An 18,002-nucleotide genomic window follows, 5' to 3' on the forward strand; every position below is an offset into this window, starting at 1 on the left:
GAAGATCACAATTTTACGCTCTCTGCAGTAATAATCTTCTGGAACAGCAAAAAATGCCAAGTGGCATATTCAACCATCTGCACCTCTTTAATAGTGTCCAGCTTGTACTTAGAAAACTGCTGCATTCATCCTACTTTCCTTGCCAATTAATCTTTTAATTGTGTGTGGCAAAGAGCTATGGCTTGAAAATTGTGGCAAAAAATTATTCAATGATTGGTAAGTGATAGTGTGGTCTCCTCAACTTTATTTACATTCTTTAGAACTTTAACTTTCCAAGTTTTCCACTGCAGCCTTGTTGCTCATCCAGTTTGTAGGAGATGCCACTTTCTTCTTTGCCAGCTCTCCAGTCTTGTCTTTCTGACTTATCTGGAGCACATTTAGATTCTCCTTTGCAGATGCTGAATTGGTCTCTCACATTCATCCATTTCAAGATGATATTCTTCCGGAAGTTCATCCTAGACGAGGAAACAAATCTATGTAACGTTTTTCATTTTTGCTTTGGCAGTCAATGGCTCAAAGACCTGTAAAATACTGCAAATCTCTTCTTGTACATTTAGCATTATTGGTCCAAGCCTTAGACTTTCTCCATTTGATATGAGTGCATTTTGCTTAAAATCTGCTATCTGAAATTGCAGAGCTTTATTCTTCCTATTGCATTGGGTACAAAGTTTAATTTCCCATCTTCCTCTGAATATCCTTCCATCATATTGCCTCAATCTTACTTTAAAGAACTACATTTTTATGTCATCATCTTCAATGCAAAGTGATTCACTTTCTTACAGTTAAAGACTACTTCCCTCAATCTGGGCATGCTTTCTTGTGATGTCCTCTGCAATATTTACATCTGACCTGACATTATGCCCTCTGGCTTTGATCTTTTTCCTACTGTTATTGTTGCATATCTTCCTGTTTTTTCCAATCTGTTTTCATTTGGTTTTTAATGTCTTTCATCATACTAAAAAACCTCCTCTGTTCTTCCAATGATATGCTCCAACTGTTGATTGACTAGCTCAGAGCTTCTTCATATGTTGACAGCTATCTTGAGAATAAATTTTTCTTCTCTCAGTAAATGCACACTCACAGCAGAATCTTTTAAGCCTAAAATGATCCTAACTCTGAGATTGTCAATCAGTACGTCAATCTCATGGAATTCAGCTTGATGTCTCAGTGTGGTCACAGTTGTGACCACAGTGGGAAAGATGTGAATGCATCAAAGACAGTGCAGGAGCGATTTATAAGAACGATTCCAGGAATGAGAAACTTCAGTTCTGGAGTGAAGAAGGCTGAGACAAGGTTTGATAGAGGTTTTCCAACTCATGACTAGCCTGAAAAAGGCAGTTGACTAGAAGCTGTCCCCATTCCTAAAATGAAAAAGAATAAAGGACATAGATTTAAAGTGATATGGAAACAAGGCAAGGGTAACAAATGAAAAAATCATTTTCACACAGCTAGTAGTCAGGGTATGAAATGCACTGCCTATAAGTATGATGGTTGCAGGTTCAACTGAGACATTCGAGAAGGTATTGGATGATCATTTGAATAGAAATGATGTGCACTAATATAGGGGGAAAGGCAAGAGTTTGGCTTTAGGTAATAGAAATAATGCAGGCATGATGGGCCAAATGGCCGCCTTCTGTGCCCTAACAATTCTGAGATTAGTCTTCATCCTTTCCTTGACCTCCAATGTTGAGCACTTAGCAATTAGAAATTAATATTATGTAACATTAATATGGCATGCGAAGTGTGTCTTAAAAACCTTCAAAATCTCTGCATTCTGGTTTTGCTGTTCCTCAGTAGGCTGCAATACAGGTTGCTGTTTTCCATATTAGTTGCTGAGTTGCTACTCTTGTTTGCTCTAGTTTATTATTTTGTGGCTGTTTCATTGTTTTGCCACTGAGTGGAAATAATTCAAATTCTATCACAAATAAAATTTCATTTCCAGAGCAGCAGGGAGGAGAAAATGTAAAGCTATTTTACTCACCCTGTAATTCAAGAATTTGTTTTCCTTCTTTCAGTAGCTAACTCTTACAGCTCCAAAACTGTACACATTTTCAGCTGGACATTTATTGCAGTTTTTCTTCACAGTAGTTTACTCTCTTACAGCTCTTAACATCCCACAATTTCAACTGCACCATTCCTAATACCATGTTACAAGTGAGAAGTTTTTAGCGGCTGTCACAGAGGCGCTAGCAGCAAAAAAAGGTCGAGGTCACATGACTACAGCCAGGTAATGAATACAGTGAGTACAATTACATTTCTCCAAATGGATCTCAAACTCAAAATAAAAATGATGGTGATTTCAGCATCTACTTTGTACAAACTCTTGAGTGAGTAGCTCATTTGAATCACTCTTGCACCTCCAGCAAACTCATACAAATCCCACAAACTCAACATGTCAGAAAATGAATCCCTAAGCGTGCAAATACTGAATGCTTCCTCAGCTATACAAATCACACTGTCTTATTTTTGGTTGTTGAGAATAAAAAACAGGCAGGTCAAATTGTTAGCTAGATAGCATAACTGGATTAGCTACATCTGCTCAAGACACCCCTATCAACCTTATTCGCAGGCGCCATAACACATATCAGATAATGACTCTGGGAAATTGTCTTCACAATGTCTGACAGCAGAGAACAAATACAGAGCTTTGCCATCTGCTGCAAGGACACCTGCAGCTCTTGTAACATGTAGGTTTGGCACAGCTAGTGATAATACTGATCAGCTGTGATCTCTATCACCTTCCTTTGATGCATGCATCAAAATGAAACCAGAGATACACACACACACACACACACACACACACACACACACACACACACACACACACACACACACACACACACACACACACACACACACACACACACACCAAGCTGTATATAATAATCTGTTCCTTTGAGTCAGCTTGCCAGCTGGAGAGAGTGAGAAGTTAGCTGATGGCTATGTGCAACCGGCTGACTTCAGAGCTTTCGGGGAAATGACCCTGAGGAGGCTGCAGGTCAGATCAATTTTAGGCAAAAGTGAACCGAAGTTTAAAAAACTGTTTTGTTTTTAAATAGCTATGTTTAAACATTTGATGATTAACTCATTCACAGTGTAGCATAGATTGTACATGTATCTTTTTCAACAGTGAAATTGCAATTGGGCTTTAATTTATGTATAGGATCCCAAGTTCCATGTTAAAAATAATTGTTTGAAACTAGCAGCTGCTCTCGTCACCCTTCTGTTTTTCTTAATCAACCTGTTCAGGGATGCTGTTAAACACCTCGAGCAGGTTGGACTTATGAACCTGGGCTTCCTAGTCTATGGGTAGGGACACTACCATTCTCTTTATTTTTCCACGACATCACCATGACTTAAGGCTCAGATTTTCTAATCTACCTGTACAGAAAAGTGATAACACACCCCTGGGCTAAGTAGGATTTGAACCCAGGCTTCCTGCTGAAAGGCAGGGGCACTTCACTGTGTCACTAGAGCCTCTGGGTCTGTTTCATTTTTTTTAATCCATCTGTTCAGAGATGTTGTTACACACCTCTGGAGTAGGTTGACTTGAACTCAGCAGCCCTCCCATTCATGGGTAGGGACACTACCACCGCACTATAAGAGGGCCCTGGTCACTCTTTTCAAGAAACTACTTGAATTGGCAACAGCTGATGATAGATTATAAAAGTATATAAACTAACACCATATTTAGGATTCTGCTGTTTCATTGGCAGTTAAAAATCAGATACAGGAAATCAAAAAGCTGTCCTGGTTAAAATATTTTGGCAACATGTAGTCTTAACAATGTAAAAACTTCATTCCTTACCCTAGCAAATAAGTCTGACAATCTCATAGATTTCAGAAAAGGAATTAATAATATTTACAAAATCAAGCTCACTAAAATAATTAGGTAAGCACATTTTACTTGAAAGGAAGAGAGTTTAATCATCATTTGCAGAAGCTCTGATAGTTGTTTTCTTATTTATTAAAAGGTAAGATGTATCAGGTTGGATGTCATTTTTGGTGATTCATGCGATATGAAGAATGCTAGCCAGTAAAGCCTGCATTTCCTGCCTATTAGTAATTCTTTCTTTTTCCAGAGGCAGTGGCGATTGGCTTAGAATCATATAACCATACAGTACAAAAAAGGACCTTCAGTCAATTGAGCCAGCACCAACAAAAAGTACAAAATCTGCATTAGTCCCACTTGCCAGCACTCATTCCATAGCTTTGAATGTTATGATATTTGAAGTGCTTATCCAAGTACTTCTAACGTTTGTTAGGTTTCCAGCTTCAACAAAACCACACCACACCACACCACCTTTCCAACCTCCAGGCAGTGCACTCCAGGTTCCCACCACCCTCTGGGTGGAACAGACAACAAATTAATCAATGCCAGTATATTGCTGAGTCAGGATCGTTTATGCATCTGAAGGGGTGGTGTTTTTACTCCTGTGTTCTTACCCCTCATCTCCACCACATAAAATGTCAAGGTAGTTTGGAAACTGCTGTCAAAGAATTTTTGGAAAACTTGCTGCAGTGCATCTTTTAGGTGGTGTGCACTGTAACCCCAGTGCATTGGTGGTGACAAGCATTTGAATGTATGAATGAGGTGCCAGTCATGTGGATTGTTTTGAGATGGGTGGTTTTGAGCTGGTAAACTGTTGTTGGCTTGAGTGTTATATTTTTTGTTTTTGCTTTGTTGATGTTGGAAAAACTTTGGTGATCAAGATTCTTTCACTCACCACTCCTTTGACCTATTCCTGTAGTTAATATTTACGTGACTGATCAAGATAAGTTTCCAGTCAGTGCGGCATTCAGGGTCTAAAAGGAGTGGATTGACAGTGGTAATGGTATAGCATCAAATAGAGACAGACTCTTTTTCACAAAAAAGTTGGTATGCAAGTACAGCAAATGATTGTTGGATTGTTGGCATTTATTGCAAAACAAACAGAATATCAATTTGGGACATTTTACTGCAGCTGTACATGGTGCTAATGAAACCACAACTGGAGTAGTGTGTACACTTATGATCTCTTTTTATTTGAAAAATAATATAATAACATCATTTGGAATAGTTCAATGAAGATTCACTCAATTTAATCCAAACTGAAGGGATGAACCGATGAAGAAATGGTGAGCAGGTTGGACCTATGCCTACTGCACTTGAGAAGAATGAAAGATGATCTTATTGAAATATGCAAGATCGTAAAGAGACCACTATCACTATGTTATAAGAGATGCCCTCAGCTTTCAAGGCTAAGATCATTTTTAGATGTGTTTTTAATATCCATCTATAGTACTTTGAAATATTAAGTGGTGAAGGATTAACCCTAAAAACGTTTTTGGCAATAGTGTCACATTTTTGAGTACCCAGAAGTGGCTTATTATGTTAGACTGGTTTTGTGAGCTTAAGATTGGGTAATTGCATGAACACTAATTTTTGATTTCTCTTAAGAGTCACTAAATCTGCTATTCCACTGTAGACTGAAAAACTCTAATTTAGAACCACAATTTTGAATGACTATAGAAATGTTCAGCGTCATTTAAAAAAAAAGACACATCAGTGGTTTGAGATATTGTAAAACTTCTGAGTTGACCTTTTCAGGCCAACAATTTTATACAACAGATACATGGGGAACATTTATTGTTGTGAGGAGATTACTTGGTTTAAAAATAAGAATTCCCTTCTCCAGAAAATAATGGATGTGGAGTTACTGAATTTATTCAAGGCTAACTTTGATAGATTTTTGATAGACTTGGGAGTCAAGAAGACTTGCAGAGAGAAAAGTGGAGTTATAAGGCATAGGAGCAGAAGTAGGCTATTTGGCCCTTTGAATCCACGCTTCCATTCAGTACAATCATGGCTGATCTGATAATCCTCAATTCCCTTTCCTGCCTTATCCCATAACTTATGATTTCCCTTAGAAATCTGTACATCATGGCTTTAAGTATACTTAATGAGCCAGCCTCAACAGCTCTCTGCAGTCAAGGATATTATCACTTTGTCATTCTATTAAATTCCAATGAGTACAAGCACAAACTATTCTCAAAAGAGTATCCTGCCACAGTCATAATCAAGCTAAAAATCACACAACACCAGGTTATAGTCCAACAGGTTTAATTGGAAGCACACTAGTTTTCGGAACAATGCTCGTTCATCAGGTGACTTTGTGTGATTTTTAACTTTGTACACCCCAGTCCAACACCAGCATCTCCAAATCATAATCAAGCTAGTAAACCTTTTCTGGACTGCCTCCAATGCCAGCGTATTTTCCTTTCGATATAAGGACTAAAACTGTTCGCCATGTTCAAGTTGTGGTCTGATAAATGTCTTGCATACTTTTAGCAAGACCTCCCCATTTTTATCCTTCATTTCTTTTGAAATAAAAGTCAATATTTTGTTTGCCTTCCCTATTACCTGCTGAACTTGGATGCTAGCCCACAAAGCTCCCAAATCTCTCTGTACTGCAACTTTCTGCAACCTTTCTCAATTTAAATAATGTTTGGCTCCCTTATTCTTCCTGCCAAAGTAGATAACCTCACATTTTTCCCCACGTTAAATTCTCATCAATAATTTTTTTGCCTAGTCACTTAACCTCTGCAGACTCTGTGCCATCCTCACTATTTGCCTTTCAGTCTTTTATTATCTCATCTGCAAACTTTGTGATAGTACATTTATTTCCATTATCCAAGTCATTAATATATATATTGCTGTTATAAATATTCATATTATATAAATGATAGCTGTGGCTCTAGCACTAATCCCTGTGTTGCTTGATTTGTTTCAGACTGTCATCCTGAAAATGTCCCCTTTATACCAACTTTCTGTCTTCTATTAGTTTACCAATTTTATATTCATGCTGATATACTACCACCAACATTCAAGGTGACGCAGAGTTGATTTGGGCTCTTAGCTTAATGTGTATATTTTGTTGAATGTTTTTTGCAAATCCAAATATACAGGTATTGCACCTACTTGCTCTTATCCATTCTGTTTTCACCCCTGAAAGAATTGTAATAAATTTTTCATACATGATTACCCCCTTCATAAAGCCATGCTGACGCTACTTGATTGTATTTCTAAATCCTATGCTATTCCATTCTTTCTAAGAGACGCTAACATTTTTTCAATGTCAGATGGTACCACAACCAGACCAGCCATGATCTTAATGAATGGAAGAACAGGCTTAAAGTCTAAAAGCCTGCTTCTGTTCCTAGTTTATCTATTTATTCCATAGAGACAGTTCACAAAGATTTAATTATTAAAATCAAGGTACGATCTCTTACAATTGAATTAACTCAACAAATTTCAAGTATACTTTAACGTACAATGCTTATATATAAACAGTAATTGCCACTTGTTAATTGTTTGAAGTATTTTGGGCTTCTATTTAACTTACGCTAGTACTATATTATGATATATCACAACAACTAACTGGGCATCTGATAATCCTATTGGAAGGTTAGGTTCCTGTTAGGAATTAGGCCTCATTTGCACAGTGGTAACAGTCCACCGAACCCAGTCTCCCTCAACCCCAAATCCACTCTGTCACCTTGAGAGGTCTATTGGGAGGGGAAAGGTGTTGGTGACAACTGAAGCTGCAGTGACCAGAGCAATAAATGAGACCTTAACTCTGGAGACTTAATGAACTGTCCAAGTCCCAATGGCTCATAAAAATGAGGAGGAACTTGATTTGAATTCTCCTTGTCTCAGATGACACTGATTCTAGCCTGAATGTACACTGTCGTAGCTCTTCCCAGTTCAGCACATAAGGGGCTGTGAGATTCTATTCACATCATGGATTTCCAATTTAAATAACACAATCAGCTGTGTACACTCTTCATCAAATAGTCATTCAGGCCACCCAATTAGAAGATTCCAGCTAAATGGCATCAACTACTGTTTACTTCCAACAAGTTGGTTGCTTGAAAATTCAGCCAGCTGTATCCACAAACTTGCAGTCTGTCTTCTCATAAGCAAGAGATTGCAGATGGAAGTGGTTCTGGAACAATAAACATGTTAAGATATGTAAAGACTAAACATTAACAACCAAAGGTTGCTCGATATGGATGGTTCAACCATTTTCAGTTCAGCCTGGCAGCAGGAGTTAAAATCCTCCTATTATATTGAACAATTGAAATTCATGACCAAATCAAATGGCCTGACTTGGACAACCATGAAACTGCTGCTAATTTGTCAACCAGCTTGAGCATTAACGAGACCTGAGGATGTAGGTCTGTCATTGGACATAAGGGTTCTTCATATTTGACTTTAGATACCCCTGTAAGTTAATATCTTCCGGGTAGTGTGGTTGTATATGTACCAGGACAAAATTCTAAACATACTATTGTGGAAAAAATTGAGACTGTTATGTTGATTTCTCAGCTTGCACTGAGTTCTAAAAATTGCGGATAGAATTATGCACTGGCAAAGAAGAATAAATGTTTAAATGAAAGCTTTGTTGAAAGGTGTCACCAAGGTAACATAAATGAATTTTGAAGAGTCATTCTAAGTTAATAATTATGGAATTGGAGAGATGCTATTGATGAAATTAAGGATTTGGGATCCTTTATTGAAAAGTAAAACATTGCAAGTATATTGTGATTTCCTTCCATTTTCACTCAGTTTCATGGAGAAATCTTGGAAATTCTATACTTGAATGAACAAAATATTTAATATTTATACCAATTGACTCAGCTGGCTGAGAAATGTAAGTAGTTTTAATGGAGGTAGAATATTTTAGATCTACTGCTATTTGTGGATTTATGCTACTGTGATAATTTGATAGGGAAACACATGCCTGCCAGATTTTAATTTGGGTTATTATTTTCAACAACATTGAGTCAATTGTCTCATTTTTGAGGGGGAAACAGAAAAGGCCCTTTAGCTATTTAAAAATTGGAAATAAGAATTTATTTCCATCATTTCACCCTCTAATTGAGCTAGTTTGCCCTTACTCATTCTGGTAATAGTTATTACAGTCAATCATTGCATTGAATTGGTAACCCGAACTGACAGTAAGTGCTCCACATACAATCTTCCTATATAGGAGTGTTCAATTTATTTAGACAAGAAAAGCATCAATAAAATTAAGATATATAGAATAAATCTTAAAGCCACTCAGTGTGTCATATTACATTTTGTTTTGAAAACTCTGACACTCTTTCTCATGGAGTCTTTCCAGCCTATTTAATAGAATGATAGAATGCAAAAGCAGGGTTTTAAATCAGTTGGTCCTGAGAGCTATTGAGGTGGTTCCACCTCCACACCTGACTTTTGCAACGACTTTCCATGTATTTATCAAATTTCCTTTTAAAAGACACTGCTTCCATCATCTCAGCCAGTGTATTTCAGATCATAAAATGTTTGGATAAGACTGTTGTCTCTCATTGCCTATGGTTCTGTTGCCGAGCATATTAAAAGTAGTCTCCCTTTAAAACGTCTACCACTTGAGGCAGATATTTACTCTATCAAAACTGCTTGTGACTTTGCAAACGTCAGTCAACTTGTCATTTTCTACACTGAGATTGTCATAAAAGCTCTCCAGTTTTTCCACAGAATTGTTGTCCTTCACCTTGATACTATTCTTGTAAACCTGATCAGCACACCATTTAAACATAGAGTCATAGAGATGTACAGCTTGGAAACAGACCCTTCGGTCCAACTCATCCATGCCAACCAGATATCCCAACCCATTCTAGTCCCACCTGCCAGCACCTGGCCCATATCTCTCCAAACCCTTCCTATTCATAAACCCATCCAAATGAGTCTTAAATGTTGCAAATGTACCAGCCTCTACCACTTCCTCTGGCAGCTCATTCCATACACGTACCACCCTCTGTGTGAAACTGTTGCCCCTTGGGTCTCTTTTATATCTTTCCCCTCTCTCACCCTAAACCTATGTCCTTTAGTTCTGGACTCCCCAACCCTAGGGAAAAGACTTTTGTCTATTTACCCTATCCATGCCCCTTATAATTCTGTAAATCTCCATAAGTTCACCCCCCAGCCTCTGATGCTCCAGGGAAAACAGCCCCAGCCTGTCCAGCCTCTCCCTGTAGCTCAAATCTTCCAACCCTGGCAACGTCCTTGTAAATCTTTTCTGAACCCTTTCAAGTTTCACAATATCTTTCTGATAGGAAGTAGACCAGAATTGCACGCAATATTCCAACAGTGGCCTAACCAATGTCCTGTACAGCTGCAACATGACCTCCCAATTCCTGTACTCAATACACTGACCAATAAAGGAAAGCATACCAAATGCTGTCTTCACTATCCTATCTACCTGTGACTCCACTTTCAAGGAGCTATGAACCTGCACTCCAAGGTCTCTTTGTTCAGCAACACTCCCTAGGACCTTACCATTAAGTGTATACATCCTGCTTAAATCCTGTCTCAAACCTGATCCAAGTAACCCTGCTGCTTCCAAGAATTATTTTTAGTCTGAGTTTCAAATTTATTTAGTGCAAAAAATAACGGTTTATTAAGGTGTCTAATTACAAACTGTAAGTGGGCTTGGTAGCATCGATGCTTTGCGTACCTGTTTGAGCTCCACAATGGTGTCCATTGTATTTCTGACACACACTGTGTCAGATGCCATAATCATAATGGGGCATCCTGTGCACCTGCTTATTGTCAACAGTTATAGACAGATCATGATTTCATTTAGCAAGCCAACATTGCCATTTTGAAGCTCCACACTCTAGCCTACGCCCTTTCTTAATCTTATATCAGTGAATACCTATTCATGACTTTCAGGATCCCTCTATAATTCTTGTATTTTTCTGTAAATTGGCTGCTAAACTGCACTTCGAACATCGATAATTTGATTGTCTATGGTGTGTACCCAGTAGCATAATAGTTCCTTTATTGGTCCAAAATCCTAAACAGATTTGATGCTATGTTTCAAAATTGAATGCACAGCCCTCTATGGTATGATAATAGTTTGTGAGCAATACTGCCTCCTACTACCTCCTTCTGTTCTCTATCTTTCCTAATATCTTCTTGTCACAAACTTCATTCCCACATGTTTTGGTTTCATTGCAATATTTGAATCAATGCTAAAAATGCTCAAAACGGCAAGTGTAGGACTTTCAGCCATTGCTGGTTGAACTTAAATAGCACCCTGTGCAGGGAAGGGAACTTTTTTTTATTCATTCATAGGGTGTGGCCATCACTGGTTTGGCCAGCACTTACTGTCCGTCCCTCATTCCCTAGAGGGTGGGTAAGAGTCAACCAATTTGTTGTGGAGTCACATGTAGGCCAGACCAAGTAATGTTGGCCGTTCCCTTCGCTAAAGGATATTGAGAGTTAGATGGGTTTTTCTGACATTCCACAATGGTCATCATTAGATTCTGAATTCCTTTCTTTTAATATTGAATTCAAATTCTAACATCCATTGTGGCAGGATTCAAACTGTGGTCCCCTTGTGGTTACCTAGATTAACAATAATAATAATTAGCGATAATATCTGTAGGCCAAAACCTCCCCTCGTACAGTTTGGCCTGTTATTTTGGCCTACTGCCTTTGCTGTGCCACTATCGGTTTGCTCTTCTAGTATTTCTGTGGACAAGAAATATTAAACCCTAAACTTTGTGTTGATGATCCAAACAAACTGGAAACCGGGAATTAGACTCCAATAATGACCATGAATTGATTGTTGGACATTCCAACTGCTTCATTAATGTCCTTGTTTTGATTGGCACAGATTTGTTAGGATGAAAGGCCTTTTTTGCTGTGCTGTAAACTTTTAATGTCACAAGAATGGGTGCTGAGTCCACTGTATTTTGTCATTTATGTAAATGATTTGGATGTGAGCATAAGAGGTATAGTTAGTAAGTTTGCAGATGATACTAAAATTGGAGGTTTACTGGACAGCGAAGAAGGTTACCTCAGAGTACAATGAAATCTAGATCAGTTGGGCCAATGGGCTGAAGAGTGGTAGATGGAGGTTAATTTGGGTAAATGCAAGGGGCTGCATTTTGGAAAAGCAAATCTTAGCAGGACCTATACACTTAATGGTAAGGTCCTAGGGAGTATTGGTGAACAAAGACCTTGGAGTGCGGGTTCATAGCTCCTTGAAAGTGGACTCGCAGGTCGATAGGATAGTGAAGAAGGCGTTTGGTATGCTTTCCTTTTATTGGTCAGAGCATTGAGTAAAGGAGTTCAGAGGTCATGTTGCAGCTGTACAGGACATTTGTTAGGCCACTTTTGGAATATTGTGTGCAATTCTGATCTCCTGATTTATCTTGTTTGCAGCCTCTCTCACTCCTTGTGGTCTGCATTTCTTCCCCATCCCCTTACAGATTCCCCCTCTTCCATCATATTGCCTCCCTGTCTTCCACTGTGCAACCTCCCCCCAGCTGTCCCTCACCAAACCTTGGAGCTCCCTGTCCTCTGCCTTGTCTGCAGCCTCTGTGCTTCTCAAACCCTCCTGTCTCTTTTTCAGCTACTTGTGATCTCCTTGTCACCCTCTGCCACCTTACAGCTTCCCAGTTCCTTCATTTCCCTTGTGATTCTCCTGTCTTTCCTGGCCACCTTTGCATTTTTCCTAGCTATCACTCCTCCCATGACTGCCTTCTCTGTGTCTCTCCCATGCCCCCATGATGCCTAGCAGACAATGACTGTCTCAGCAAAAAAACTGACTCCTGCCTCTGCCCTCAGCATGAAGGTGATGTCTAGCTCCCCATTCCAGTGTAGGGCAAAACAGCAGCTGGCTCTCAAACTCTGCTCTGCCTCTTACGCCCTCCTTATTTCCAGCCTTTGCATAAAGACTGTGGGCTGCCAGGACCAGCTGAGTTCCTGCAGGAAATCCCTCAATTACACACCATGCTGACTGCTCTATAATCACAGGTTGCATCTCACTGGCCATCGTTTATGTTAGTTCATGGGCAAAACAAACACACAAAATGCTAGAAATGCTCAGCCAATCTGGCGGAATCTGTGGTGAGTGAAACAGAGTTAGTGTTTCAAGTTCAGTATAACTTCAGATTTCCAGCATCTGTGGTGTTTTGCTTTTATTTGAGGTTCATTGGTGTGACGATGTTGCTCCTTTAACAAGGCTAGGTTATCTTTTTCTGAGGGTCCATGAAGACAGAGGCTCTGTTTTGTCTGTGTTTATCTACTTGAAGAAACTTTTAAGTTTAAAAAGAAAACACTTGTACACTGAAAGGGGAGTGGCCAGTTCTCCCAGCTCAGCTTTACTGTGGTTTGGTTTTAACAGTCTGGCTGTTCAGAGCAGGCAGTAAGTTCATTTTTGAGATTGCTGATCAAAGAAACAGCTGTGTGGAAGGAGGTGTTCCATGCTGAATCTCTCTGTCATCTCTCTCTCTCCTGTAAGAACTTGTGTTTGATTTTACCTTTTTTTTTTGCCAAAGTGTGTTTATGGGATTGTTACAGGAATTTGGAACAGCATCATTAAGTTTGGATAGCCTGTTTGATTTTTAAGTTATTCTGTTCTCTTTTGTTTGTGTTTCATTTGGTACTCTGTAAGTAAATTATTTTTGTTTAAAGCTGAGGGGTTTTGACCAGCTGCATCACTCCCGAAATATTCACTCTGCACCTGCTCAAAACAACTAGAAAATTTAGGATCTGGGCTACCTTCTTGAAATATTTTGAGGAAGTCTAGCCTGGTCCATAACACTGAGCTTGTCACCAAGTGTGGGAGAGATCTGACCTATGATTGAAGGAGCAGCTCCTCACTGTTGCTGATTAGCTTCTCCATCAATGATTTTTTTTTCTGGGTATGTTCATCTGTCACCCCCCAGTATTTCTTTCGCTGGCTTTTACTGTCCAGTTCAGCTCTGACCCCTGCATTTAGAGGTCATCTTGTCTTGTAAAACAGAAGGAGTATCAGTGACTGTATTGCAGTGTGTTTAGTTGATATGCCTGTGACAGCTGAACAATTGGAGCTATGAAGGAAACAGTCGAGAGGAGTATGAGGAAGGCATCAGTGGAAGTTCATTGAGATTGAGACAGAGTATCGGGATATTATGTGTGAGGCCTTAGCCTTAGAAATTGCTATTGAGTGCATAAGAAGAGTTTGGTGCATCCAGTAGTATGAGAAGTTGGTCCGTGTGTTGGGCAGGTAGTATCTTGTGAAAATGCGTTCATTACCTTAACTTCCCTTGTGAAATCATTAAACTTCTTGTAGTTGAACTACAGTGTGCCCTAAATGGAAGTCTCTGGGATTTGACCTCCTCTCTTTCCTCCCCATAACTGAAACACAATCTGCCTGGAAAGCACATCAGACAATGCTTTTCACTGTGTCTTGGTACACGTGACAGTAATAAATCAAATCAATTGATTCCTCCCCATTTTGAGCTCCTGGAATGAGGCCTCCAAGCACCTAGTTTCTTCTGATGCTTCAATTAATGTTCTTTCTTATAGTCAGTTGCACAACATACAGTCAGCAGTAGTGTCAATCTAATCATTCCAAATCCCTTTGAGAGACACTGGCTGTCAGGTTGCCTGAAACACATGCGAACATGTTGCTCAGCCCTCTGTTAACTATTTAGCTAGCCAGGAACATGGGTTGTGCTTGGCTGAAAACTGAAGCAATTCAAATGAGGAAACAGCACAAATTTCGCATGCTACTTGCCTCAGTGGGATCAGGCATGAGGTAATCAGAAACCTTATGTATGTGAAATCAATTTTTAGACTCAATTTTCAAATTTTTTCCTTTTTTGAACCAGGTCTCTGTTAGTGCCACTGTATCATATTATTTGAGTTGACATTAGACCCTGCTTGATTGAATACTGGATTAGTGGTGCTGGAAGAGCACAGCAGTTCAGGCAGCATCCAATGTTGGATGCTGCCTGAACTGCTGTGCTCTTCCAGCACCACTAATCCAGTATTTGATTTTCAGCATCTGCAGTCATTGTTTTTACCTGCTTGATTGAAGTTCAGTCTCTCCCTGTTGAACAGGACCTTCCTTCTGGTCCTAGACCTATGGAGTCTGGTGACCTCGGTCTGGCACCATTCCATTAGCTATGAATTAATCTGTCTTATGATTGTATTTTTATAGTGAATAGTGTTTAGCACAAGCAGTAATTGAGAGAGAAAAACAATGACTGCAGATGCTGGAAACCAGATTCTGGATTAGTGGTGCTGGAAGAGCACAGCAGTTCAGGCAGCATCCAAAGAGCAGCGAAAACAACGTTTCAGGCAAAAGCCCTTCATCAGGAATACCTGATGAATGTAATTGAGAGGTTGTCTGCCTTTTGAAATTTGAAATCTTTTTCTCCCAAGTTTCTGAAATGTAGACTACAAGACCGTTACCTTTTCTTCCCAATGTTACTAGAAAATTTAGGATCTGGGCTACCTCCTTGAAATATTTTGTGGTCGTCTAGCCTGGTCCATAACACCGATGAACTTTTCACCATCAAATGTGGGAGAGACCTGACCTATGATTGAAGGATATGAGCTACAACTTCTGAAAGTTCTTCTCCTACCCTTAACACCATTAATGTAAAATGCTGTGCACCAGTTCAATAATTTAATCTGGCACAAGGGAGCCAACACACCATTTGGTATTCAGAATCATTCAGCATGGAAGAAGCCCTTTGGCCCTTTGAGTCTGTGACAAATATATGCACTAATCCCACTTTCTAGCACTTGGCCCATTGCCTTGAATGTTATGACATGTCAGTGCTAACACATATTTTAAAGTACTTTTTAAAGGTTGTGAAATTTCTCTCCTCACCTACCCTCCCAGGCAGTGCATTCCAGATTTTCATTTCCCTCTCGGTAAACTTTCTTTCTGTCAAATCTTCTCTTTACTTCCTGCCCTCACCTTAAAATTATGCCCCCTGGGTTATTGTCTGTTCAGCTAAGGGGAACAGTTATTTCTTATACAATCCATTTCATGTCGGCCATCTCAAAAACACCGATCTATCCTCTGACTATCAAACCACAGGTGATTACTGCATTTCTGTACTTTGTTGTTAATTTGTCCCTCCTTGCTCCTGTTGTGTTCTCGACTATATTTCTCAAAGTGGCATTGTCTCAGCAATAATATTCTTCCCATCTGTGCAGTGGCTACAGTCACTCTTTAAGCTGAGGAACCCTGAGCTTCAATTTAAGCTGCTGCAGTGACTTGCTACATACCTGAAGTGACCTGATGTACCCAATGCTATAGGAATTGCAGGAAATAGGTTGTCATGGTGATGGATCAGTACCTCAAAGTACTGTGGCTATTTTTAAACTTTTAATTCCAGAATGTGTCTTTAAAAAAGATTACAAGAGAAGAACATACTGCAGATATAAATTTGGTGCTGTCTGCTGGCTGGGACCAATGGAATGAAACACTTATAGAATATCAGGGAAACTATAAACCGAAAGAGATGGGTAACAGGAAACAGTAATGAAGGACTGACTATATTCCCTTGTCACCCCCCTCCCCAAAGCAGGAAACCACCACTTGCAGACCCTTTTTTTTTGTGCCATTCTTGGATGATACAACAAAAGGAGTTAAAACTCAACTACAACCTTCTGTGCTAGTCTGAGAAGGTGAACCTAGGATATACTATGGTTATACTATAGTACCTATAGCTTATTATACTGGGTTCAAACTTAGTTTGCAGTGAAGGTCACATTAACCATCCATTAATCATCTCTGCATTGTAGGTAAAATAATTATTTTTCCAAGTGCTTGAAACCAATTAGCCAACAAACCAGTCAAAAGGAAACAAAATAGCAGAAAACCCTTAGTCTGAGTGCTGCTTGCCAACCACTGTCAAAGGGAAACAGTACAAAGACTTTCAACTAAAAACACAGCCACAAATCACTCAACCAACTGTTCAATTACCTATCTTCCATGAACTATACAGAGAGACTGATCTGTATATCTTTCACTTGGGAATATTTTCTAATCAACCTGTTCAGGAATATTATTACACACCTCTAGAGCCGCTGGGACTTGAACCTTGCTCTTTCAGCTCAAGAGGTAGGAACACTGCAATACACCATAATAACATCTTTAGCTTTTATTGGACTCAGTTTTTAATCCTAACCTATGTCATATGTGTTGCATTATTATTTATTTTTGTGTTTAGTAATTAATAAATTCACTGTTTTGTTAACTCAACAAAGACTGATTTAAATTTATTTGATCTGGGAGAAAAGGCACCTGTAAAGGAAGAATCCTTTCTAAATTAAATTTGTTGTGACCAATTGAGGGGTGAGTTAATAAAAAAGGGAAGCTTGTTAATCCTTCTCCACCTCTGAGCTTAATGAAGTGGGTCGAACCTCACCCAGAGTCTGATCAGAATGAGGGTGAGTGAGGGAGAGGACGGATGAGTCCCATTACTCCTATTTATAATTTATATTAAATTCATATTTAGTACAATTTAGATCCTTTTAATGTTAACTTCACATGATCAACATTAATTTTATTCCTTTGCACCTAATTGATTGTTCTGATTGTGTACATGTCTATTGTTGCCCCTTGGATTAAATTACTGAGTACTTCCTTCTCCCTCAAAATTCCTACTTGCACTGAATATTTCTTTCTCTGCTTTCACAAAGATGAAAGATGTTGACTGCCTCCATGTTGAAACGCTACAGTCTAGCTGGTGTAGATATACAAAAAGTACTTTTAGAAAGGGAGTTTGATCACTTTGACCTAGTGACAGTGAGGGAAAGGTGATATAATTCTACATCAGGGTGGAATGCATCTTGGAGAGGATCTGGCAGGCAATGGTGTTACCTAATGCCAGCTGCCCATGTCCTTCTATGTGGTGGGGTTTACAGGTTTGGAATATCTTGTAAAAGGTGTTGTATAAGGTGATGGTTCTGAAGGCAATCAAGTTCATGTTACATTGGCTCAACTCATTCTACTGATGCTGGATTAGTGGTGCTGGAAGAGCACAGCAGTTCAGGCAGCATCCAACGAGCAGCAAAATCGACGTTTCATTCTACTGATATCCAAGTTTATCTGTGGGTGGAGACAAGGATTTCTACTTCCTCTTTTAAGGAATAGATGTATCTGTAACAATTTTTAAAGGTCCTAGCAATCCTA

At 39.2% G+C, this 18,002-nt stretch overlaps 1 protein-coding gene across 4 annotated transcripts in view; it reads left to right on the forward strand.

Moving 5' to 3' along the window:
- nkain2 (sodium/potassium transporting ATPase interacting 2) overlaps window positions 1-18,002 on the forward strand; it is a 512,436-nt gene that overhangs the window by 22,894 nt on the left and 471,540 nt on the right. The window contains exon 1 of one of the 4 annotated variants that reach the window (XM_072555974.1): window positions 2,199-2,239. The exons of the other annotated variants lie outside the window; for them this stretch is intronic. Within the exon in view, the coding sequence (XP_072412075.1) occupies window positions 2,231-2,239 (9 nt within the window). The 5' untranslated portion in view covers window positions 2,199-2,230. Of the gene's footprint in view, window positions 1-2,198; window positions 2,240-18,002 lie in introns of those variants that run through there. 4 annotated transcript variants of the gene reach the window in all.

Source organism: Chiloscyllium punctatum, chromosome 3 (genome assembly GCF_047496795.1).
Source record: "Chiloscyllium punctatum isolate Juve2018m chromosome 3, sChiPun1.3, whole genome shotgun sequence".
Classification (NCBI taxonomy): domain Eukaryota; kingdom Metazoa; phylum Chordata; class Chondrichthyes; order Orectolobiformes; family Hemiscylliidae; genus Chiloscyllium; species Chiloscyllium punctatum.